General features: G+C 36.5%; 2 protein-coding genes across 8 annotated transcripts; one reads left to right on the forward strand and one right to left on the reverse strand.

The window, feature by feature from the left end:
• LOC111339067 (fibroblast growth factor receptor 1-A) lies at positions 1 to 25,241 on the reverse strand. 7 transcript variants are annotated; one of them, XM_088738266.1, is made up of 24 exons: positions 24,672 to 25,241; positions 23,140 to 23,310; positions 22,305 to 22,478; positions 21,345 to 21,617; positions 20,600 to 20,923; positions 20,138 to 20,401; positions 19,678 to 19,962; positions 19,055 to 19,303; positions 17,933 to 18,178; positions 16,591 to 16,875; positions 15,500 to 15,745; positions 9,659 to 9,943; positions 8,677 to 8,949; positions 7,877 to 7,987; positions 7,385 to 7,400; positions 4,793 to 4,983; positions 4,295 to 4,411; positions 3,980 to 4,164; positions 3,132 to 3,251; positions 2,731 to 2,807; positions 2,582 to 2,622; positions 2,029 to 2,125; positions 1,589 to 1,685; positions 1 to 1,067 (listed from the first exon to the last, which is right to left on the reverse strand). In XM_088738266.1, the coding sequence occupies exons 2-24, from the start codon at positions 23,195 to 23,197 to the stop codon at positions 915 to 917; spliced, it is 4,167 nt and encodes a 1,388-aa protein (XP_088594392.1). In that variant the 5' UTR covers positions 23,198 to 23,310; positions 24,672 to 25,241; the 3' UTR covers positions 1 to 914. The 7 variants fall into 7 exon arrangements, 6 of the variants coding, with proteins under 6 accessions (XP_088594392.1, XP_088594391.1, XP_022801381.2 ...); XM_088738265.1 differs by having other exon boundaries at positions 24,121 to 25,241; XM_022945646.2 differs by having other exon boundaries at positions 9,659 to 9,862; positions 23,140 to 25,241.
• On the forward strand, positions 25,235 to 26,974 carry LOC111339053 (uncharacterized). Its single transcript, XM_022945630.2, has one exon. It carries the CDS (start codon positions 25,341 to 25,343, stop codon positions 26,847 to 26,849), a length of 1,509 nt encoding a protein of 502 aa, XP_022801365.1. The 5' UTR covers positions 25,235 to 25,340; the 3' UTR covers positions 26,850 to 26,974.

The raw sequence follows: 26,974 nt of genomic DNA on the forward strand, positions 1-26,974 counted from the left end.
TGTCATACGATATGCCTCTTTTATTGCAGATATTATATAGAGTGTTTAACATTATTTTAAAAAAAATCTTAGTGTGTTTCCACAATGTACAGGAAAAAACGCTCGTCCTTGCTCGGACAAAATCTCCATTTTTAAATAGGCGGACCATTTAATCATGACAAAGGTGTTCCTATCAGCTCCAACACTTCTGAATAGCGCTTTTAGTTTCTTGTACGAGTCGAAAACAAAAGGAAAACGATTAATTTGATTTAAGTAACACTCTATTGAGATGGTTCTCTCCGTTTATGAAAAAGCTTTTTAACAACAGCAAAACAGTTATGTTAAATACGTCAGTAACAATGTACTTGGTTGTTTTCCGATACCAACGACACAAAATTTAAAGAATTTACGACTCATGCAATATTACATTACAAGATATGTCACCCAATAAATGATCTTGTCGATAAATGACACTTAATTGAAAGGTAAATATATTAGTTGTAGTTTATGCTCCATGACTAAATCAATACTAAACTACTAAATATCTTGATAAGTCTTTATCACCAACAGGGGATACTTCATTAGAATAATTGCTGACAAATCTTTCTATTGTTTCACGTACAACAGGAGTAAATAGTTTGTCTGATACAGAAATCTACATAAACGAGCTGTTTTCTAATTTATTATTCCTCTCTTTTTTAATCCTAACTTAATCAGCTGAGTCGAAATTGAGTTGCTTATCAATTGCAACTTAAGAAAAAACTGACATAAACGTTTGCTATTAAGGACACAGCTTTCATTTATTCTAACGCGATGAAACCCTTGAATTATCACAGTTATAATCAATACACATTTTCTAGTACTTGATTTACTACAAAGTGTCTGAAATGTACCCTAGCGGCCGGGTTCCTAAGCAGTATTCAAAATGGCAGCGTCTAACGACGGTCGCTGGCCCATTTTCCCAATCGCTTTGCCACTGCGCTCCCTGTAGCTCGTACTGTTGGCTCGGCATCTTCATCTCCGAGATCTTCAACTTTGGAGTATTTGGTCGTGTCATAAGATCCCATGTCGAGCAGCTGCAGATATGTCTAAAGGGCAAAACAATAAGAGAGGGTCATTTATGAGCGTCACAACGTTCTCTAACGTCAAGTCAAGCAGAAAATGAAACTGACTACTTCAAAGTACGTAAAGGATCCTCGATTTAAAGGCACAGAAGTAATGCGCTTTCTTACATAGGTTGGTAGGTAGGCTAGATTGAGCAGAGAAGGTAAGTAGAGGGAAGGGCGGGAGGGATGGAGATTGATGGGTTTGTTGGCAAGACACCTCTTAGCGTGCTTTATGTTTGAGTATTAGTGTTTCAAAACATAAACAATATTGATGGGCTAAGACAAATAGGAAGAAACGTAACTACTGGCAGGAGCCTTCAAAATGAAAGCTCAAAGCACCAAAATTCCCGCAAGCAGCCCCAAGAGAAGTTAAATAAAACCAATACAATCCCAAATCACTCCAATTAATCTGGTGAAATCAGCTTTAAGAGAATAATGGTCTAAGAAGGGTTAAATAATCACTGAGCCCTACTTGAAGAACGTGTTCAATTCTCGCTACAAACCTCTTCACGAAGGTAGGTATCCATTCTTCTGCGAAGGTTTTCAAAGGGAGGACGGAAGTCGGGGTTAAAATTCCAGCATCTTTTCATTATAGCATATCTGGAATTAAGGAATGAAGGTAAATGCTGGACTGTATGTTATGAATCATGTGATAACTTACCACCGAGAAATCTTAAAGAAAGCCCTTGCCAAATAATGGTTAAAATGGTAAGAAATGTCTGGCTATAACGACTGTAAAATTGATATTTTCAAAAATTTTTAAAGTGAAAAGAAAACTTTTAACAAAACAAACTGGTGGCCACTGTTAACTTTTTTCATTCAACAGAGTTCAGTAACGAGAGCAGAAATCAGATTAGACACAAGACAATGTTTTTCTTCGAAAGGGGGAATTTGGGGTTTTGAATGAAGCAAAGCGTTAGACAACTTGAAAAGCAAGACTCACAGTTTATCATCAACATGATCGGGCTTTGGAAGTTTGTATCCATGAGTGACCTGTGCAACTACGTTGCCTTCTGACCATCCGTCATATGGAATTCCTCCTGTAAACGAATAAAAAATGTTTAAAAATATTGAGATTTAAATCAAAGAGAGATCCACTTCCAGTGCTTGATCAGAGCCTTCGAAAAATGGTGTTTACTAGCCTGATACTTAATGCAATTGATGACCACTTTTCTATGAAGTAATTTGTAAGAAATGAGAGTTCTTTGTCATTTTAAGTCTCACGCAAAATGCTACTCGTCTTGTGTGATAGTAAGAGCAAGGAAAGTTCCGAGACAACAGAGATTGAAACTTCGACAATCTGAGCATGAGTCATCATTGGAGTAAATTTTGGCAAGACAAATCTATCTGTTACAGCTCATCAAACTAACGTCGGTCAATAGAGTCTGACAGGCATTGACACTGACAAACGAGTTTCACATACGATACTTACAACATTTCCAGACATGGACGGCCCGGATGTATAAATATTTGATATCGAACATAGTTTGACTTACCAAGGGTAACTATCTCATACAGAACGATTCCGTAAGACCACCTGAAAAATATTTAAAAAAACACTGCCCAGTGAGTGTTGGATATTAGCTTGGAAATATAAAAACCGAAGAGATAAGCTGCTCAGTGCAATACTATACACCATACATACACGTCACTCAAGGTGGAAAGTCCAGCAAGATTTCCCAACAAAATCTCAGGTGGAGTCCATTTAATTGGCAAACAGCCCTGCAACGACGAGTTTGTGTTAAGAATTAGCGCTATGATACCGATTTGCTCCAAAGGTCATGCATACAAACAATTGTAAACACTACGATTTGTTTGGCACTAAGGTTGGTGGTGCACTCCTTCAGAGACTTTATAGTGTCAAAATTGATCAGTTGTCATAAATTTTGAACAGCAAAGTCAACAAACTCAGTTGTATTCTGTGGCACAGCAAAACGTGGGACCATCGTGGCAGTTAAGGCGAGGTTTAGAGTAGAGTTAGGGCCAGCCTTAGGAATCTGTTTGCAGGTGGGACAGTAAAAATAAAAGACAAAGAAGATGTTCTACCTTTTTGGCATTTCCATGACCATACTTGAAGTTTTGATATGCCATGCCAAAGTCGGTCACTTTGCACACATAGTTATTATCAAGGAGGACGTTTCGAGCTGCCAGGTCTCGGTGGATTATCTGCCAAAAGACAAAGATCCAAAATGTAAACTGGCTAACAAATGCATGTCTCTTGTGAGACTTACCATAACCAGAGGGAAGATCATGTAGATGTTTGCATGGTTTTACGACATAATTTAATTGACAGAAACAAATTACAATCATACAAAATCAACAACTTTATTACAATATTCGTTCGAGCGACTCCAATGGACCATACAGTAATTATCGTTGATAACTCACTTAAGCCCTCTTCAAACTATATCTTAGCTCACCACTATCTCAGTCTCACAGTTTTCCTTAAGTTCCATGATATGGACAGTTTTGTACAGCAGCGCTCTCTTTCTTGGAATAGCGTTCAAACAGTTGGTCCCTCCCGACAACAGCAAAAACTCCTACTACACGACTGAGTCCTTCTATGCATTTACAAAGTATTCTAGAAGATTTCAGAAGATTACCATGCACCTATTTTGACAGTATTACAACATAACAAAGCCTAACAGAACGTCCTAGAAAGTTCCACAGAAAAATCACGCATGCAAGTCAGCATGAGTAGGAATCGTAAAAATTTCTGGATACTTATTCATAACAATGGGTTGTAAGAACCATTGTTCCTAAGGGTGTTCAATACAGACCGAGCAAATACCAAAAACACTGACATCAGGTGACCCACTGACAACACCAAAGAAACCCTTGGTCGAAGAAACATTCGGAATATCAAACCTGCTTCAAAAAAATGTCATACTTACTCCTCTTGATCCAAGGAATACCATACCAGCAGCAATTTGTTTGGCAAATAGCACAAGGTCATAGTTGTTCAAAGCTTGAGCTCTTCCTTCTCCAAGATAATACCGATCCTTAATTCCCCGGCATTTTCTCATGTAGCCAAGCAAGTCACCGCATGGCAAGTATTCCATGATAAGGATTGGATGAACTTAAAATAATCCAAAAAAGGAAGAGATCAATCCAACAAAAGAAAAAAAAAAAACAGTCAAAGGTAAAAATATACTCAGTCACAATGTAATTACAATTGCCAAGAATAATGCCTTAAAGTGAATTTGTACCTTGTCTAGTGACGCAGCCAATGAACTTCACTATATTTGGCTGATTGCTTTCACCGAGAATTTTTCCCAACTCGATCTCTCTCATCAAACATTTCCTTCCTTCCTCCCCTGCAGTGGCTGCAATAAAAACGATATACTCTATAGCCAGGAAAAAAGACTTATTGACGAATTTTTTCGCGGAAAAACTTTGGGTAAGGATTTAGACCTCACATTTTAGGAGGTCTCTGAAGCTCAGTTTGTGGCGCTCACACCTGCGAAGATGGAACTGGTTAGCGATGGAATCCTTTCTTACAATTGAAGCACATGTTTGCCATCTTCAGATGTTTTATTTCTACTGAACATTTATTATTGTTTTCATTAAATATGACTTTGCATGAATCTCTCAGAGTGCCTTAGTTGACCCGTGATAAACAACCATTGGAAGTGCCAAACAGGCCAGCCTTTGCTGTAAAGTATTTATCTACGTGATTTGAGGAGAGATAGTTGACTGGATCTTACGTGTGAAGCATTTAGCAGCAACTGTGCGATTTCCAGGCCTCCCATTTGGAGAACTAAGAAGAGCTCTCCACACTGCTCCAAATGACCCACGCCCAATGACCTCTTGAAGCAGAACACGGTTTACTTCAACCTCCCATTCGTCCACTTCTATATTCGACAGCTCCATCTCAACTGCCTGCCCTTGATTAGGACTAAATACCATGAAAATCAAAATGATAAATATGGTGCAATAAATATTATAAATCAGAGTATATGTGATCAAGAAAAAAGAAATGAAGGAAAAGGTTTGTTTTTAAACTACTTGACACATTTCTTCAAATTATGAAATAAAAATTAATCTCAGGTTTGCAAAACAACCTTTTCTTGTGCAGAAAAACGAAGACTGTAGAACAACTCGTTCATGCAGACAAGTTAATATCGAGAATCCGTCGACAGTTGCAAAAGTTCATTATTCATTATATTTTTCCAAACGGAAACTTTTAATGAACCTTTTTTGAAAACTACATGAAAAAGTTCTATCGCGCTTTTCTTTATCGATCCCAAAAATCGAAAAGTTCGAAATACGCCTAGATAGAAAATGTAAATTTCTTGTTATGTTGTTACGTTTAAGTCGGAAAAGTGAGCCGTTGAAATAAAGTACTTCGCGTCTTTTTCGCAGAGGTAATACAACGTTGTTGAGGGCTTAAAATGAATTCAATTAACACCAAACTTCACCCAAAATAAGAAAAACTACTTCCATCCATTTCTGTTATGTAGTATTTTTCGTTCACATCGATATTGTTATTTTCTAAGTCCTCTAAGCAACACCCTCAAAGAGCGCATAAAATGAGAGCGAAAATGGGTGAAATTCAACCCGATAAAAGTGTATCTGGTACCTCATATTTTAATTTTTTTACTGCATATTAGTAAAAGTATTGTTATTATTCATTTCTTGGGTAAAATTTGATGCTCTAAATCGGAACGCTTCCCTTCGAAAATACCATAAATGCTTGTATCGTTGGCAAGCAAAATGATAAATATGGTGCAAACAAACGCCAATCTAATTGACCCTCTTTAATCGAAAAAGTTTGAAAATTAACGTTAATCTTGGACATGTTTGCCTTGTATTCAACTTAACATAGATTAACATATTAAATCATACCTTCAGAGTTACGTGAGAGCTGAGAGAAAATTAAATTAGAGCCGAAAATGTACTTCATACGCTCTTAAAATGGAAAAGTTGTGATAATTTCTTAGTGGGTCTCTCGGATGACTCTTAAACATTTCGAAAGCAAGTTTTTTTAATTTGTCTGTTTGTTTATTTTTTTTTTCATATATATCAATAACTCCAGCGAACACAGAGGACGACAGTAATATTACCATTAAAGTGCGCTGTCGCACTCTTTAATGTAGTAATAGGGAAGCGATATGCAGATAACATGCGTTATATTGCGTGACATTGATATTTTCTTACTTTAAAGGCCAAAAGTCGCAACATCTCGCCTTTCGGTGGATTCATCTATATCTACAGAGAGTTAGTTTGCAAAGCAACAGATGAAAAAAAAAACAAAAACAAAAAAAAACAAAGGATTTAGCATTAAGGAATCAAGAAATAAGTAGCTCACCGAGGTGGAGGTGCTGCTTTCATAATTGGCTTCTCTTGAATGTAGCCGTTTCATTATATCAACTGTGAAACTGATTGTGCTTTGACAAGTAATACGTAATTCACTTGCGGATTTTTATCTCGAGATGTTTTGTAAAACCTTTCAAACATCTTACGGAATAGTTTAGTTATCTGTAATTTTCTAAGCTACAAGCTGACCATAACCGCGACTAGATTTAATTTTTGAGTTTAAACGTCTTGATATGAATAACTTAACTTGCTGTTTGTCTACACATTTAGCACCATATTTGACACGAACACTTCTGTCATTTTCGAAGGGAAGCAGTGCGATTCCGAGCAAGATGGCTGGATATTGGCCGAGTTTTTTTTCGCACTTTTATGGCCGAGACGAAGTCGAGGTCCATAAAAATGTGGAAAAAGACAATATACATTAACAATATACACTGACAGATTGGGTGGCTAATCAGAACACAGGATTCGCTTCATCTTGCCCACGGGCACTGCGAGCGATTCAATAAAGCTTTTCATAGGCCATTGAATTTGACTTGTATTTTACCTCTGCGAAAAAGACGCGAACTATTTTATTTTAACGGGTTACTATTCAGACTTTAACGTGACAACTTAAAAAGAAATTTAGATTTCAAAAGAGATAAAAGGATCATCTGCTCGCACGCAAAATTTAGAAGTGGGATTGCATCGAGTTGTGGCGTACGAAGTTGCCGTTTACGGGGGAGGGGGTAGAAACGGCCATCTAGGCGTATTTTGAGCTTTTCGATTTTCGGAGAAAGAAGAGTGCGATAGTACTTTTTGAAAAAAAAAAGAAAAATTAATTACGAAATTTTGCAACTGTCGGCGGATTCTCAATATTTATGGCCAGTGGCTCTTAACATTTAAAATGGAATGGTTGGCATGACATTAAGACCCCATCTTCAATTTTTTTTTTTGTCAAATACATTCCAATTTACAGAGTAAATAAAAAATTAACTTACAGAGGCATAGCAACAGCTGTAGTTTCAAATGTTAAATAAAGAAAGAGACAAAGAAGGAAAAAATTTTGCTTAACTTTTAACTCAATAAAAATGTTATGCACTTAGGTGGTGAAGAGAGTTTCAACAAAGTAGTAAAAAAAGGAACATAAAAAGTGTCACAACTAATAACAATGATAATGATGGTTAAAATATTGTTAATAACTAACAATAATTTATTATTAGTGAAATCAGTGGTTTACTCAGAACTCTATGTGCCAAGAAGTTCAACGGTGCATGGTAGATGATAAATCAGAAACAGTAAAAACCTGCCAATAGTACCCAAAAGGTTTTTCTTCTGCAAACCGAGATGATATTAAATCTACCTAATAGCAAAATTGAAGAGAATTGGAATAGGGGTGAAGTAAAAGTAAGCATAAGCTAGTCCAATTTTTGCTTCTGACAACTATTTAGTGGAAAAGGTACCTAAGACAAGATATGAAGAATGAGTCTTACCTGTCCTTCGACGTTTCCAAAAATACCAGCATACGAGCAAAATAACAATGACAGCAGCCACTGATCCAACAATATAATACCACACCAGGGATGGACTCCTCACCCTCACAGCTATTGGAATACGTTAAACACATGACCATTAGCCAGTCGAAGGTAGCACATGTGATCACGATAATGGAAAGGTTTTTACCCAGTATTACCCACCCTTCCATGGATTCTATCTTTTGCTAGAGTTTCCCTAGCACATTAGAAGTGGCTCCTATTTTATGGCAGAGATTCCCAGAAAGGTTAATCAAAACTACGTTGTAGAAGAAATAACCGAATAACCATAACGGGAAGTCTGTTTACAAGCAAAGTGGCCCAACAGGCCAGTGCTTAACTCCCGATCAAAAGTATTTCTACTCCCATCTTCTAGTCTATTGCAGGGTTACCCCCCAAAGTAGTAGAGAAATAACCTGCTAATTGGATGAAGAACAATATCCATTGCCCAATAGGAAACAAATAATCATGATGATATTGGAACGAATTATACCGGTATCAAAAAGAAGATTCTAGTGCATTTAAAAGGCCAGGGACTCAAATTTTCATGCGAGACACGTACTTACCACAAAAAAACAAAAAAAACAAAAAAAACAAAAAAACAACAACAACAACAACAATGAAAACAAAAAAATAAAAATAAAAAGCAGCCAATAGCATGTTTAAAACAATACAAAACTTTCAGGTTACATTTAAATTGAAATATTAATTGCTGTTAAATAATAGATTGTTTCTAGGACACTACAATAATGCCAGCTTACTTATTGTCACAGTGGAGCGGGCCACATTTCCTAGTCTGTTACGAGCTTCACAGGAATATACACCACTGTCCTCCTCCACAACCTTTGCAATAACCAGGTAACTTTTTGTCTCATTCAGTCGCGTAAAGATGTCGGCTCTCTTCTTTATTTGGTCTCCATTTTTTTTCCAAGTGATATTTACTGTTGCTGCGTTGGCAATGCAAGTTAACCTCAGCTCATTACCTGAAGTGAGGGTTGGATATGGTTTTGGAATCAATTCCGCAGTTGGTTTTTCTGTGTTAAAAGGAGATATTGTATATGTATACGAATCTTGATTTCTTTATGGAAAAAAAGAACTTACTCTCAATACCTTAATAAGGCAACTAGTATAAAAACGAAGTGATCCAAAAGCAACCCTCCAAACGGAATTTCCAAGATGCTTCTAAGTAACCCCAGACCTAGCCCTTTGTTTCTAATAATATTATCATGACATATTGCACCATTCAATATACAAAACGCTGCAGTGATAAAAATCTATCGGATGAAAATGACCAGAGTGACCATAACCTAATGTCAAATTCATCACATATAAAAAAGTAATCTCAAACAATTGGTTAATGGCGCATGTGCAACATTTATCCTTCCCACAATTCATTACAGTATTTTTCCTAGATACATTACACCCAAGTTAGCATTTGAACTTGTTGACTCAAATTTTCTGGGAGAATTTCCAGGGGTATCAAGACTCTATCTCGACATAATTATTATAAGAACCAGTCGTGACACACTGTCAGTTATTTTTGGTCAACCTTCAGACTAGCCAACATTAACAACATCAAAGAGGAAAGAATTGTATACTATTATTGCTAAAGTGGATCCATCACCATCATTACCCTAATAGCTATTAAGTTACAGTTACTATTGTTACCATTATTACAATCCTCTTCATCACTATCACTAGTATCATTATCATCATTATCATTATTATTATTATTGAGCCTACCAAAAACTTGAAGTGTTGCTGAAGAACTTATTGTATTTGCTTTGTTTTCTGCTGTGCACTCATATGTTCCTGCCATTTCCTTTTTTGTTCGCGGTGTTTCCAGGAATGATTCCACGAATAAGTCCCGCTCAAAATTCTTTTTATTAATACCTGATTGGAGTTTACCGCCTTTAAACGTCCACGTCACTTTTGGTGTTGGAACACCTGAAGCACGGCAAGTAAAGTTGACAGGGTCTTCATAAGTAACAGACTGATTTACTGGAGACAATAAAATCCTAGGAGACACTGAAAATAAAAGAAGACTACAATCTTCAACCAAGGTTCTTAAGAGACAACCAAATAACCACAAGTAATTTAGCAGTAATTAGATGCAACAGTAAATTTGGAGCCTCTGCCTACACAAACTTCCTGAAGTAAAAGAATCATTTTCATACATTAGATGGGAGTAGGACAGGAGGATATTATATTTCGAACGAGTGAGAGCTTCCCTCAGAAAGATAGTATTAGCATGAAAAGTGTAATCTAATATATTATTTACATAATACTGTAAATATCATGTAGTACCTAGTAGTGACATCATGGCGGCCGGATGCAATCTTACAATGCCTGTCACCACATGCGTGTTTCTATTACTCAAGACTTATGCAGAAGACTCAATGACTCTCAAAGAGATTGATAACACTTTCAGGCTCTCCCCAGTAAAGAAGATAATTTCCGCAAGGCGAAATATCAGTCCAAATAACACTTCCAATTATTATCGACTGGAATACAATCATCTTCCAGTTTTTTCAAATTACTAACCTGAAATTATCTATTGAGTCACCACGTCACAAGGGATTCATACGTATTATTAACCCTACAACAATTTCATCATTTAGGTCTAAATTGGAAGATACTGACTGGTCGCCAGTTCATACTGCTATTTCGGTTGATGAGCGTTATGACACATCCTCAAACCTTCTTACGTCTGCATATCGGAAGTCATTTCCTCTTAAGCCTGCAGGCCCTAAATCCCCACGCCCTTCAAAACCTTGGTTTTCTCGAGGTCTTTTTGCTTCTTGTAAATGGAAGAATGCTCTTTACAAACAATTTCGGTTAAATCCTACTACACTTAACAAGTTAAGATACAACAAATATCGTAACAAATACAATTTTCTCATTACACTTGCTAGGAAAAAATATTTTCATGACAAACTTTTCTCTGTTAGCTCAGACTTGAGGAAGACATGGGCAGTTATTAAACAAGTAATCTCTAAAAAGAAGCCTGAGCTACATTTTAGTCATATGAAAGACAGCACTGGCACTTACTCAGATCCAACTCAAATAGCTAAACAGTTCAATAATTTTTTTGCTAATATTGGGCCTTCTCTGGCGAATAAGATATCATTCTCTCAGTCTTCCCACAGAGATTTCATGATTGGCCATTATATAAATTGTTTTTACATTACCCCAACTTCTCCGACAGAGGTTGCCAATATAGTTTATTCTTTAAAAAATAGTACATGCAAGGGCTCTGATGGTCTCTGTATCTCCCCTATAAAAGAGACCATTGATTTAATAGCTGTGCCTTTGTCTCATATTTGTAATCTGTCATTCTCCCATGGTCTCTTCCCCACACTGCTCAAGACAGCAAAAATACTTCCTATCTTCAAATGTGATGACTCCTCTTTGCTTTCTAACTATAGGCCTATTTCCATTCTTCCCTGTCTCTCCAAAGTTTTTTAGAAACTCTTTTACATTAGACTGTTTGGTTTCCTTGATAAATTTAACATCCTTAACCGCTTTCAATATGGCTTCAGACCTCACTATTCTACTACAATGGCTATTCTTGAATTTGTTAACAATGTTTACGAAGGCTTTGAAAATAATGAATGCACTGTTGAAGTTTTCTTAGACCTTAAGAAGGCATTTGATGCAGTCAACCATCACATACTTAACGAGAAATTAAACTTTTATGGTATCCGTGGTACTCCTCTAGCCTGGCTCAATAGTTATTTGACTAAGAGGCAGCAATATGTTATGGTCAATGGCCATGTGTCTTCCAATAAAACAGTCAAGTGTGGGGTCCCTCAGGGTTCAGTTCTTGGCCCTCTCCTTTTCCTCTTATACATGAATGATATTTTCCACTCCCCTAGTTACCTCTCTTTCATTCTCTTTGCTGACGATACCAAAATTTTTTTTCGTCATAAAGACTTGGCTACTCTAGAAAACATTGTTAATCAAGAGCTTTCTCATGTCTTCTCCTGGTTTAATGTAAACAAGCTTACTATTCACCCTGACAAGTCCAAATGCATTATCTTCCATCCACGGCGTAAAAAGATTGATCTCTCCAAAGTGAACATCTATATAAATAACACTCCTGTAACCCGGGTGGAGAAATGTACATTTCTTGGAATTATCATTCATGAAAATCTCTTATGGAAACATCATATTATTACTGACTGTGATAAGGTCGCTAAGTTTATAGGAATTTTACGTATATCAAGACGATATCTACCCTCGCATACCCTAAAAATTTTATATAATTCTCTTTTCCCACCATACATTAATTATTGTAATTTGATTTGGGGGTCTACATTTGCCTCCTACCTCGAACCACTTTATAAACTACAAAAGAAAGCCATTCGTATTATTACGTTTTCTCCTCCACTAACACATACTAAACCTCTTTTTTCTAAGCTCAATATATTTTCGCTTCACTTACTCTACAAATGCCATATATCCTGTTTTGTTTTCTCATATTTCAATCGCCTTGTGCCTGCCACTCTTTCTTCGCTTTTACATTTCAATCGTGAGTTTCATGATTATTCAACTCGCTCTTGTTTTAACTTACACAAAATAATTCTCGCGTAGGTATCAATTTGCTATTTGTTCCCAAGCCCCAACTATTTGGAATGATATCCCGCTGACTTTCCGTAATAGCCTTACCATTAGTAACTTCAAAAAGAGGCTTAAATTGTACTTCTTGAACCTGAATTAAATTTTCAGCCATTAAAATTGAATATTATACTGAACCTCTGATATACCTGGACTATTGTTTATTACTTAGATTAATCTACTGCATTTTGTAAATTTGTGAACATTATACTGAACTTCTAGTATACCTCGATTATTGTTTATTACCTAGATTTGATTAGATTAGATTAGATTAGAATAACTTAGATCAGTCTACTGTTCTTTGTAAAATTAGTCTTTGTCTCTGACCATAAGCCATTTAAGCCTCTGGCTTTGGCCAATCTTAGGAATTTACTTGTATGACACAAACAATAATAAAGAATAAATGAATAAATACAACATGGCTGGCCATACCAAACAAGCAACTTCACGCAGTAGATGCACTGGAACTTACAACATATTCCTTCTCTTCGCTGGCGACACCGAAATCTATAACAACCCACTTGTCACCTGTAATATTCTACTATTGGTAGCAGGCGACATCGAACCTAACCCTGGTGAGAAATACATATGTTTTTCATGTCAAAGAACCACTGCAGTGACCCACCGCAAAATCTTATGCTCTTCCTGCAATAGCAGATTCCATACTAAATGTGGTCCATTGAAGAAATATTACAAACACCCCCAAAATGCTGCCGTTCACTGGACATGTAGCTTATGACATCTTAAGGCTTTGCCTTTCTGCTCAACACCAACTGAGGAGCTTGTTTCGCTGATTTCTAAAGGAGATCTAAATGTCTCATAACCCAACATAGTTGATCAATCTCCTATTGAATGGTTCAAGCCAAATATTATAGATTATTATAAATCGAACTTAAAAACTGGTCACCTCAACGTGAACAGTATCTTTGGGAAAGCAGACGAAATTATTGACCAACTAAGAAAATGCAAGAAATGATAATAGGTAAATCAAAGTACGATATCATTATGAACTTCTATTTGAAAACAGTGCTATTGAAACCAAAGACCAACTCAAGATCCTGGGAATAAAGTTGAATAATAAACTATCTTTCCAGGAACACATAAAGGATATCCTTAAAGTGCTACTGCGACGTAAATTTTTGCATTCTATTTTCTCAATTTTCTGGTGTTAACATCACATTTAGACCCAAAACTATAAGAATAAGCGTAAGTTTCTCAAATTTGACCACGTTAATCCTTAAAAACAGCGCCGCGAAGACATTAAAAATTCTTCCGCCATTGCTCGAATAACACACTGGAGAGCCTGCGAAAATAACTACAGCGGGTTTAGTTGTGACGTCATTGACTCACTTCGACAACGTCGCGAAGGCATGCCTTTACAAGAAATATGCAAAGAAAGCTGGGGAACAATTCTTTCGATTTTTATTCCTTCTTTCCTACGGAACCAGAAAACAACTCTCCTGGCATACCAAATTAGCCACGTTTGTTGAGTCGTTGACGTCACTTCCGTTCTCGACCCAGTTTCTTTGTCTTCGCACGGAGTTCTGTAGTTCGAAGAATAGCAGCCGTTTAGATTGCGAATCTACAGGGAAAATAATATTACTTCTCGATGGAGTTTTGCCTTAAGATTTGGCAAATTTGTTACTTAGGGTAAGTACTTTCAACCTCCGAGGAGAAAAGAAAAGGTGCATTTTTGGTCGCAGAAGCACTTTAATAAAGTCTATGCAAAAATTGGGGCACTGAGACGCATAAAAAGCTTAGTACCAAAGAACACCATGATAGCTCTGTGCAGAAGCTTTATTCTGCCTCATTTCAAATATTGCAATCCTCTTTTCATTGGTCTTTCAAAAACGTTAAGTAATAAACTAGAAAAGGCAAACCATTATGGTCTAAGAACAGTTTTAAACTTAAATAACTCAGTGTCCTGTGAATCTGCCCTTTAATCAATTGATATGAGATCATTATCAAATAGCCGCATAGAACGATCACTTGTCATATTTTTTAAATGTTTCAAGAAAAATGGCCCATATTACAGTAGTAATATTTTAAGCCCCACATTCTAACTTATAATTTACGTAACAGAGGCCATAATGTTAAACAGAAATCTTGCAGTACTCAATTCATGCACAACTCCTTTTCACATATTATTTCTCGAATTTGGAATCAGTTACCTTCGCTGGCAAAGTCTGCTGAAAATGTGTCAATTTTTCGTAGATCAATTAGCAAGCTCGATTTTCCAGGTTGTCAATGTAACAATTGTTTAAATTGATATTTATCATTTCCAACAATTATTTGTCACCACTATACAAATTGCATCAACTCATTGCATTATATATTATATTTAGTATCGAACAACTTTTTTTTTGATATTTTATACACATAACGCTTTTTATATTTTCGCTGTCAATCACTTTTGTCATGAGCCTCTGGCTCGGGAGATCTGGGCAACCACTCCCTGTGTAATTGACTTTAAATAAATGATTACAGTAACTATTATTATTACTATTACTATGAAGTATGCAAATCAAGTCAAATTTAAAAGCAAATGAATAAACTTGGTTTGTACAAATCCTATTTAAATGTCTAGCATAAAAAAAAAGCCTGTTCAAAAAGTTACATGTACTGACTGGCCAGACCACAGCACCGGTAGCTATGTTACCTACTTGTACATGCACTCTTTGTGAGAAGTTCCTGAGTTCTTTAACGTCCCCTGTTAACCAGTACAGAGAAGATGAAGGAGACAGGGCATACAGTCTATTGGCCTCATCCGAGAATACTAAAATGTTTAACCATTCACCACCGTCATAGCATATCCAGCACATTCTCTTAGGTTACTTAAAGATCTTCAGTGGTGGTCCGGTCTAAGGTTGAACCTTCGACCTGACGCATAGTAGTTCAGGGCTCTACAACATGAGCTTATGGAGCATAATTTGTAAATATTAATAATTTTTTTTTCTTATTTACCAGTAGCTGCAATCCAGAAGGAGGTGCTAGCTTTTCCAGCCAGATTTTCAGCGGCACATTCATAGAAACCCTCATCATCAAAAGTCACGTACTTAATAATTAACGTGTTGTTGTTGCCAAGAGCTTCTCCATTCTTGGTCCACTTGATAGATACTGGAGGATCGCCCCTTACAAAACAAGTTGTTGTAAATGTGGAGTTCAATGTAATTGAACGATTCTTGAGTCCAGGATTTAAATGTGGTGGTACTAGAAAGCAAAATTTAAAAAAGCGACAATGAGATTATCTTCACAGGTACATTGGTACCTCGATCTTGGATGTAAACACTTTAAACAAATAACAGGTCAGCAACTTTTAAGAATTTCATTCTGCAGTTGCTATCGACATGTCCGTTACTTAGATGGCTCAAGACTAAAAAAACTTTTGCCAAATCCTTGCCATTATTGGATGTGGATTTGGCACTATTTGAGAGGTACATTTTTCTGTGTTAAAAGAGACAACTTATGTTAAGCCTGAAAAACAAGGTCACTCACAATATCCTAGTAACGCAATTATCATGGACATGAAAGAGTCCAAAAGCACCCCTCTAAACGGAGCTTATAAGTTGGTGGAACCTGGTTTCAAAAGAGTATTTGTTTAACGTTTATATGGGCCACCTGATCAAAATGAGAGTGACCAGATAAAAATGTCAGAAAGCAATCAGACGAAGAACGTCACCCCAAACAATTCGTGAATGGCACATGCGCAAAAGATAATCTTTCCCCGAATCCATAATTGCACAGAATACCTTAAACCTAAACAAGTACCTACTTGAATTGGCTTTCTTGTCTTAGAAAATTTCCACAAGTATGATTGAGAATCAAATCTAGAGCAGTCATTACAAAAACCAGCCTAACGGGCTCTCAATGTTTTTTGTTCCACCTTTAGACTGGTCTCAATTTATTAGTAATATTTCATGCATCAGCACCAGAGATAAACTCCAGAGAGGAAGGTATCATCGATTATCATTGTTACAGTGGATCTATAACTATTATCATAATAACTGCTTAATTCATGATTATACAGCCATTGTCATTTTTTTTAAAGAACCTACCAAAAACTTCAAGTGTTGCTGAAGAACTTAATGAATTTGCTTGGTTTTTTGCTGTGCACTTGTATGTTCCTTTCATTTCCTTTGTTGTTCGTGGCATTTCTAGGAATGATTCCACGAATGAGTCTCTCTCAAAATTGGTTTGATTAATACCAAACGGAAGTTCATTATCATCAAATGTCCAGGTCACTTTTGGCGTTGGAACACCTGAAGCACGGCAAGTAAAGTTGACAGGGTGTCCATCAATAACAGATTGGTTTACTGGAGACAATAAAATCTGAGGGGACACTGAAAGTAAAAAAAGACCACTTATGATCTTCAACCAAGGTTATCAACTGAAGATACAACTAGACAACCACTCCAGGTCATTTTGTGGTGGTTAAATGTGAGAAAAGATTTTAGAATCCACTAACTACATGTATTTTCTGGGGTAAGAGACATTACCTGCACACGGGATAAAAGATATCACATTTATAACGTGTAAGTTTCCCTAGCTGCCAAAAGATATGATTTACTTAGTTCTTATTAACCGAGCGGGAGGTCTGTATGGGAGAATCTTGACTGAGGTCGCTAGTACAGAACGGAAAGTGCACTCCAAAATCCGTCAGAAGGAGGTCATCTCGGGCAGATTTCCGATTACGAAATCAGAGCTCCCTTGATGTTTTCTTCCTGATGAAGGCCCTATTTAGCATTTTAGATCCGCAAAACAGAGTAGAAACGAACACATACTTCGTGTTCGCTCATGAATTCGAATTAGCCCTAAGATATTTGTTTTGTTTTTTTCATTGCTTTCCGTACAGAACAAACGCAGTGAGGTCTGTACCAGCGACCAAGGTCAAAATTCTCCCATACAGACCAACCTAGCTCGGTTAATAAGATGTTTATTATATGGCTGTGTCTAGAAAGCAATGCAACATTATGTTCTTTGTAACTTTTTTTCTAGACCGGTCTAGATGCCAGTCTAGATGGGAAAATCTAGACCACTTTCAATATTGATTTCAGCCAATCAAGTTCGTAAATTTGGTAGTTCCCAGTCCTCGTGAGACACAGCCATACCATAAATGAGAATATTAATTGTTACCAAGTTGAACATAACAAAGGTGACTTTCCATTTCTTTTCTAGATATCAATATTAGTGAGGTATTCAAATCAAAGAGAAGTGAATAAATGAATAAATTGGGCTTGTGGAAATTCTATTTAAATATTCAACATAAAAATAAAGCAAACAGGTATTTCAGTTTCTCTATGTTCAAAAGTTAGCTAGTTTCTTCCTCTCAAGCTGAATGCAGTTCCAGAAAGGTTGACAAACATTGAAAATACCCAAGTTAAGTGGAATTCGACTTACCAGTTACATTTATCGAGAAGGAGGTGTAATTGTTTCCAGCCCGATTGTAAGCAGTACATTTATAGATACCTTCATCATCAAAAGTTACAGGCTTAATGACTATTTTGTTGTTGTGACCAAGAGCTTTTCCATCCTTGGTCCAATTGACAGATACTGGAGGATCACCCCTTACATAACAAGTTGCTATAAAAGTGGAGTTCAATGGAACTGCATGATTCTTGAGGTCAGGATTTAAATGTGGTGGAACTACAAAACAGAATTAAAAATAAAAGTTACGATGAGATAATCTTCACAGACTTTTTGATTTGGTGATGACCCATTGCTCCAGCCTATGACTACCAAATGGCAGCTGGGTAATATAAATTAGCTAGGAAACTACATCTTGGAATCAAAGACCAAACTTCTCGGTTTATTTAATTGGTAGAGAAAATTATTTTTGGAACTAGTAGATATTCCTCACTCATGTATCAAGCTCCTGAAGTTAACTACTACGTCCTAACAATTTGTCCTCAGAGACATTACACAAATGATTCTGCACAGCTATAACCAGCAGTAAACATTTATTTCCATTTGGAATTTGAGATTTAAAAGTTTATTTTCATTTTAATTAATAAGATAATCTTCACAGGGAGTTACATTGCAAATATTGTCATGGCAGACTCATGCTTTGGACCTGAGAATAATGGGAATCCATTAGAGATTCCAAGCTCATGAATCAAGTTTGGCAAGTTAATTAATATCCCTTATCAAATGGTGAAGTTTTCTCAACAGTTCATTAACAGTTCTGGATGGAGAGACAGGCACCACGCTTAAGGGAAGACTGTCACCCTCAAGGATATTGTAGAATGATCTTGCACAGTTAACCAGCACTACAAACACACTGTGTGTACTATGTAGATTTGGAGTTTGAAATCTAAAAGTTAATGTTGACAAAATGTGGAGATTTTAACTGGATGGAGAGTGGGATGTGTGAGTGTATAGGTACTGTTGCCTCACTCAAGAAGACAACACAATAATACTCACCACCCCTCGAACCCATAAAGTGATGTTAGTCCAGAGTCCATCAGGCTGCAGTCTATACAATTGAATGATTGAAATGCAATTTGAAACCGAAAAACTTACCTTTAACTGTAATATTAATATTTCCAGTGGAACTGCCTCCGACATTTTTTGCTTCACAGGTGTACAGTCCTGCATCTTCCTTCTTTATATCATTGAAGGAGAGAGACATGGTGTTTCCTTTCAATTCGTTATTCTTAAACCAGGTTATCTGTGGTTGAGGTTGACCTTGAATGATTTTACAGGTCAAAGTCACATTTTCTCCTTCAATGATGAAATTGCTTGCTCCTGAAACACTAACCTCTGGTCGAACTTTGAATATATAAACAAGTAAAAAAGTTAAAACAAAATGGCATGGTCATACACACACTATAAGTCTCCTAGAAGGCAGTTATCTTTTGGGTTACTACCATCAATCTACAAAATGGATTTTAACATGACTAATTTGAACATATGAAGTCTTTTTCCTGGCAAAAATTTAAAGACCTTACAAAAAAGAAATGCCAAAAGTTTTTTAATCCTCAATAAATTGAATTGAAACCCCTTTTTATCAGCAGCATCCACATGTAGTAACAGTACTGAACTACTTTTAGTTACTAAATTCCTAATTAATTTTAAAGACAGCTAGAATGATGTGTTGATATAATTAACCAACTAGTTTTAGATTTTACCTATACTTTACTCACCTATAACAGACACAAGTATGTTCTTAGGTGTGCTTGTGACCCTATTTGGTCCTTTATTCTGTTTCATGGTACAGATGTATGTTCCATTGTCTCCTGGTTGTACAAGACTAATGCGTAGATTGCCACTGGTAATTTGAGCAAATCCTCCCCCATTAACCAATAAAATTCTTCCTTGTTTGCTCAAAGTTATCAGTGGAGGTGGTATTCCTTCAGCACTACAGTTTATGATACCAGATGTGTAAGCAACAAGGCTCTGCTCGTCTTGAGTGTTTTCAGTGAATCTTGCTGTTGGAATAAGCAAATGAAAACTAACCACTTACCATAGCTGCACTGGACAAATGTCACCTAGTCTGTACTGTGTGTCCATATGCTGAATGCTAGGCACATTTACTGTTAATTTAACATGCTCTTAACTAAGGCAATCAAGGCCTTCTCAATGTGTTGAAAAGCATTTACTTACCATTAATGTAAACTGTGTAATACTGAACATATTCCAATCTGTAGCATTCATATGTTCCTCCATCAGACAACTGCACATTTTCTATGACCAGCTCACCATCTTTTTTGGTCTGGACCCTCTCAGAAGGAGAAGTTCTATTTTGCATCTTTTTACCATTAATAATCCACCTTGCAAAACTGGTTTTGTTAAGTATTGAGCAGTAAAGATTTTCTTTGTTACCAATATCAAAGAAAAGTTTCTCTTTCCCCAATACTTGTTTGTTCTCTGAAAGAAATATTTTTCAATAGCACAATAATAAGTTTATCATGTTTCAACTTTTTGGTACTAGCTAGATTGCAAAACTATTAGTATCTTGAGCCTATATGTCGCAAACATTGTAAACATTCAGTACATGTATAACTGGTCATGTGGACTGTTAACCTTCAGGAATTTTCGTCAGGGTATTAGTAATACCTCACTTACTTGGTTGACACAATGCTTGAGAACCTTTGCCATCTCCTTGACATTGACTTGGGACATTAAACTTTCCATCAGAGCGAGCACAAGATGCAAGTTCTTCCTCATTTCCAGTGCAAGAAACATCAAACATTACTGTACTAATGTTCTCATTCTCCACATTTGAGCCAATGAACTCAGCAAGGGCCTCTTGAAAGCCAAGTTGACGACAAATAACTTTGACATCATTGAAATCCCAATCACTGGTACATATTTTTCCCCAATTCCCTTTATAAAATACTTCCACTCTTCCACCATATTCTATATTTGCACCATTCAAGCGAACGGGAACTGATAAGTTCACAAAAGAGTGAGCAATTAGTGAAGATAACATACAGTCAATTATAAAACAATGGAATATTGATAAAAAAGGGATATAGCAGGATTATGAAGATATTTAAAAAGTCAAAGTGTTCAAACAGCTTCAGATATCTAATACGATTGTAGGAGTTCTTTGATGGGCAGTTGTCTGGGTATCACCTTGAGTCTTTATAATTTGCATCTTCAGTTACAATTTAACCTAATCCTAAAAAACAGCCTAATTTTTAATCTTTGTCAAAAGACTGGTACATCATTACTAATCAAAGCAAGAAAGTATGCTTTCGCAAGGTCAACTAACTGAAATAATGATCAAGTCTATGAGGGTATACCAGAATAAAATGTAGAAGACTGAAACAGATATGACCACAGAATCCAAATGCATGATTACTACCTTTGCAGAGTTGCAATTCTTTTGAAAAGTGGTCTTCACATTTTCTCAGAATGGTGGTACAATTGTAGTTTATAGAAGTCTCTGATTCATTGTTTCTGTCTTCATACCATCTACCATAGTCACCGCTGTTAAAGTATCCCATTGCCATGCAAGTCAAGTCTTCTTCAACTTTATTCCAGTTACTGGTGCAAAGCTTTTGCCAGCTACTATTTCTGTAGATTTCCATTTTACCACGTGATGGCTTCCTCTCCGTTGTAAAACGTAGTGGAAATACTGATGAAAGAAATAGGACAAAATTGCCTGTCTATTTTAAATTAAGGCCATCTTCACTCTGCATATTTTAATTGTTCAGCTGATCACTCTGCCAAATAGGTACTGAGTTTCACTAGTTTACCAATTCTAGGTTTAATTTATCAGAAACATAATTGCTAAAGCCCACAGTTAAATGTTTTCTTTTAGGATAAATTGAAAAAAAAAACATAATTAATATTGCTTGCATCAGACATCCAATATTTTACTATGAAACTGAATATTTCAATCATAATTGTCAAGCAAATTTAGTGCTAAATGTGTATGGATGATAACAATAGTAGGTGATGACACTAAAATAACAAACATTTGCAATAATAATGTATGTAGAGGATTGGATGATAATATAAAATGATAGAGATCATGATCCTGATGATAATAGTGAGTGTGAAATTGATAATAATAATTATAGTAATGACTATAACTTAAATATTCAAGCATAAATGTAATGTTAATCCTAATTTTGGAAAAGGTGAATCTGTGAAAAAGTAGATTAAAAGGCAAAGGCTTTTAGTAGAACTAAACCTTTTAAAAAGGGGTTAAAAAAACTATGATTATTCTTTGGACCATCCATGATGTCTGTATTTCAATGAATGTAATATGCCATGTGATTCTTATTCACATGCAATGATTTCACCATCTGTCTGTTACCTTCATGGCAGCTGGAGATGTTGTTACATTCCCTCACAAGTGCTCTGCTCCCATTGCAGTGTTCTCCACCATATGCTGGTTCTGGATTGAAACATTCCCTAAACCTTATCTGTATGCCACTGACTGTTTTGGAGCAGACACTCCAAGCACTCCACTCATTCCAGCCACCATGGACTAACAATGTTTTAATAACAAAGAGTTGAGAAACAACAACTTCAAACTTTACCTGGAAGAAGTCGATGTGATCACTTTCTTTTCAGAAATGATGTTTTTTCACTTTGCCTGATCATCATTTTCATTCTGATCGTGAAACACATAAATTACTAGGGAAATATCGAGTACATTACTTCTGCCTGGGTTAATACACTTTCTTAATTGTAACAAGAGTGTTGGTAAATTTCTAGTTTCTCATTTCCTTATTTTGTAGAGCTTAAAACTTTCCATTCTATGGTTTCTGTGAATGGGAAGTACATAACACTGATTACTGACTCTCCCTTGGACCGGTACAGTTATACACTCGTCTTTGTATTCCACCCCACAAGATACATTGTAGCTCTTTTATACTCCCTAGGATGATCATTGTGTTAGACATTAACATGCTGTAGTATATACTGCTAATTCATTCAACCTTATTACCATATCAAAAAGAATAAGGTGAGAAAAAGCAACTTTACCAAATCAAAATACCAACATATGGTAAAAACCTTGACTGTTGCTCATTAATATCTACAGAATAATGTAAATTGGCTAAAAAGGGGATGGAGCACCTGAGCTTGAATGTTAATAATCATAATGATAACAAGAGGCTGGCATAACAACGATTACTCACTCTTACCTGGACAATGATTTATGTTGCAAGCTTGGTTCATGTGACTAGGTCCTTGGCAATACATTCCAGGCCACACTCGCGGTGGATTGGTACAGCTGCGATATCGTCTCTGCGATCCACCACCACAAGTTACACTGCACCTCCCCCATGACCCCCATGAGGACCAACCACCATCAACTATCATCAAATTAATTAACATGATTAACATTTTAACATGAGTAACTTCCTGTCAATATTGTAAATGGCATGCCTATACTGCTACTAGTCCTTTCAATTTTGAAACCATTGTGAAAGCCCAGGCACATAACTTGGCTTAAGGGTGCATTGTCTACCAGAACCCCATATTCACAATAATTATGATTCCAGAAAATGTTTTTGTGGGATATGACACATTTTTGATACCCCAACAGGAGTCAAGCCTGTAGCTATGATACTTAATAGATGCTTCAGCACTGAATCACAATGCAACTAAACACGTTTATGCAGACTGATCAAGAAAACATTCCTTTTTCTTTGTAACCAGCCAGGAGGAGAAAAAAAGTCCTATTTCCCAAAAATAATATGAGCTTCAGAGTTAAAGTGTCCCTGTCTGAAAAAGTATTCCAAGAGACAAAACTGGTGGTCAACCGATTTGGCTGAAACTTGGCACAAAAGTTGAGTGTGATATAATATATTTCAAAAGCCAGTTGGCTCATTTCTCTGACGGTTTGTTCTGGAGTTTCAGGGGGGTCCCATTTGTGGCCTATGGAGCACCAAAAATTCATTCTTCTAGGTGGCAATTTGAAAGTGCTATAAAACTCCATTGGTAAATTGTGCTGCCAAATGAATTTGACCATGGACACTGCTATAGTGGAGCTTCTAATTCATAAATATAACTTTGTTCTCAAGCGATTAGACAGAGAGTGGCCTGGGACTAAAGTTAGGTCAAATTTGAGGTCAAAATCACTACCCAAAATTGCCATTTTTCAAAAAAAACATAACATTTACCTGCCTTCTTGCCTGACTTTCATACCAAATCCAGTATCCCTTACCGAATGGACAGATATGTAAAGTATCTGCAACTATCTGTCTCATATGTTACAGTACTGCACAATGTCTGTAATGGTTTTATTCATATTTGCAGAATATCTGCAATTATGTTTGTACATATTTCACAGATATGTAGGGACTTCTTTCAAATATCTGCAAAGTATCTGAGGGAATTGACATATATTTAACATATATGTAGGTGATCAAACAGAGTAAGTTAGAAATCGAGGACCTAGCCATCTTTTAAATTGTCATCATATGCCAGTCATGATATTTGAATTTCCCCTACTAGGAGACTATAATTTATTTGATTAAATGCTGACAAATAATTGAGTGTCCAAACTACCAAACTTTTAAACAATTAACTGTGCAAAACTACTAAGATCTCTATGGAAAATAGCATATTGAGTGACATGTAATGTGTCCTTCAACAAGAACAAATACTGATTAAAACTGTGGGGTCCAGAAAAAATTCACACAACTAATTTTCTATCTGCACATCAACTTACTTGCTTTGCGAATCTAACATGAAAACAGCTCAACCTTTTAATAAACAAGTGGGTCATTGTTTTCTTCAAAAGTGTTTTGCGTACTTGGATCAGCTGTCCCGCCATTATCGATCGTCAACTGAACCTAAATCTGAAATAATTTCATTACTGTTTGGTTCTTCTACGTTTTCATAAACATGTGAAGGAAGTTCTTTATAATTTTGTACTTCGACGCAATCCACAAGTTAGCCTGAATCAAAAACTGTGTCCTGCAGAGTGAATCCCGACCATCCATTTTCAGCTGTTGAAGAGAATTCGAAACTAGCGATCCATCGATGTGATCTTCAACACAGTGGAGTTAATAGAGGGGTTGGTCTGAAATTATTACAGCCTGGAGCTTCGATTAAAGCATTCCTCACAAGACAACTCAAGCTTTGGTAGCAAAGGATTTACTACGGAACGAAAAGGTGTTGAAATGCTTGCGTTGCTTTAATCAGTCGATTAGGCCGCTGGATGGACGAGGGGTGGAATGGGACCAAAAGTAAAAAACGCGTTTGATTGGATATGCTGAAATTAGCCATTTTCAAAACGAGCGGCGGTCTGGGTACGATTTGCCACCATAAAGGCTCTTGGGATCGTTTGGAGGGACAGCGTGAAGGTAAACAAACGCACAGCTGACGTGTGACAAACATGGCACACTATAACTGCTGTATTCCAGGCTGCACTAATAGTTACAGAAATGCACCTAACCTTCAGTATTATAGAATTCCAAAAGACCCTCATATACGTAGAAAGTACGTGGTTCTTATGAGGAACGAGACTCTGAAATTAGATTCTACGAGTACGCGGATTTGCTCAGTTCATTTCGATGGAGGAGAAAAACTTAGCAGAACGCACTTGCCTTCAATTTTTCCATGGACAAAACCGACAGCTCAACGTAGAGAACGCAAGAGGGCCAGTTTCGAAGATGTACAGAAAATAGAGCAAACCAAAAAAAGAAAAACAGCACTTGCTCAATTACCACAGGAAGCGAACTTTAAATTTGAAGAACAGACAGAAAATATGAATGTTAATGCTGACACCAGTACCAGTGTGGAAATGCAAACGTTACTTACTGGAGACCAACTAAACAGTTTATACAACAGAATGCAAACAAGAGAACAAGAAATTGTTAAGCTTAAGGGAGAGATTCAGCAGTTGGAGAAAGAAAACAACAACATAAAAGAGGTGAACAGCAAATTACAAAAGGAAATCGAAAGCTTGAAGCATGCTTTAGATAACAATAGATTTGACATAAGCAAATTTAAAGATAAAGATGATGATATTGCATTCTACACCGGCTTTCCCGATTACAATGCTTTTATTCTTTGTTACAAAACTGTAGAACAAGCCTCTAGCAATATTAATTATGGGCACAAAAGGACCACCACGAACGGTAATGTTGGGAGACCCAGAGTACTTACTAAATTCCAGGAGTTTACCCTTGTTATGCTGCGCTTGAGGCTGGGTTTGTTTGAGAATGATCTTGCTCATCGATTTTTGGTTTCAAGATCAACTGTCTCTAAGATTGTAAATGCCTGGATTCCATTTTTGAGGAGGGAATTTGAACCTCTTATCATCATCCCCCCAAGAGAAGTACTTCAATGTTATAGGCCTGACAGTTTTAAGAAACTGTTGCCTAACGTAACAGTCATTGTCGATTGCACGGAATTTGAAATGGAGAGGCCATCTGCTCTTGATTCACAGTCTACCTGTTTTTCATCATACAAGTCAAGAACCACCATGAAATCACTGTTGGGCATAACGCCAAGCGGTGTTTTATGTTTTGTGAGTGACTTATTTCCTGGTTCAACCTCAGATAAGGAAATAACTGTTCTTAGTGGTTTTCTAGACAGACTAAATCCTGGTGACCAGGTACTGGCTGACAAAGGGTTCAATTGTCAGGATGAATTAGCTTCTGTTGGTGCAAGCCTTGTTATACCAAAATTTTTAGAACAGAAGATACAGTTTTCCACAAATGAAACAAATCACAACAAGGTGGTTGCTAGCCTAAGAGTTCATGTGGAGCGGCTCATGGAACGTATAAAGAACTGGCACATCTTCGACCATAAGATACCAATTACTATTGCACCTATTGCATCAGACATGCTTGTAGTGGTCTGTGCTTTGTCAAATTTTCAACCCCCTCTTATAAATTAAAAATTATCATGTAATATTGTTAACTGTCATGACACATGTTGATGATGAAACACGAAAACATTCATATTGCAATAACTTTCATTAAATGGTGTAATGAAATAAATTTTGTTTGGACCAAACAATAA

Source organism: Stylophora pistillata, chromosome 11 (genome assembly GCF_964205215.1).
Source record: "Stylophora pistillata chromosome 11, jaStyPist1.2, whole genome shotgun sequence".
NCBI lineage: Eukaryota > Metazoa > Cnidaria > Anthozoa > Scleractinia > Pocilloporidae > Stylophora > Stylophora pistillata.

Excerpts from the sequence above, each read along its gene's own strand:
- LOC111339053 (XM_022945630.2), top strand. The coding sequence starts at position 25,341 with ATGGCACACTATAACTGCTGTATTCCAGGCTGCACTAATAGTTACAGA.
- LOC111339067 (XM_022945643.2), bottom strand. The coding sequence starts at position 23,341 with ATGTTAATCATGTTAATTAATTTGATGATAGTTGATGGTGGTTGGTCC. Across the intron at positions 16,876-17,932 it reads CTTCTCGATAAATGTAACTG|TGTCCCCTCAGATTTTATTG; the intron begins GTAAGTCGAATT and ends TTTTACTTTCAG. Across the intron at positions 7,988-8,676 it reads CCGCTCCACTGTGACAATAA|CTGTGAGGGTGAGGAGTCCA; the intron begins GTAAGCTGGCAT and ends GTATTCCAATAG.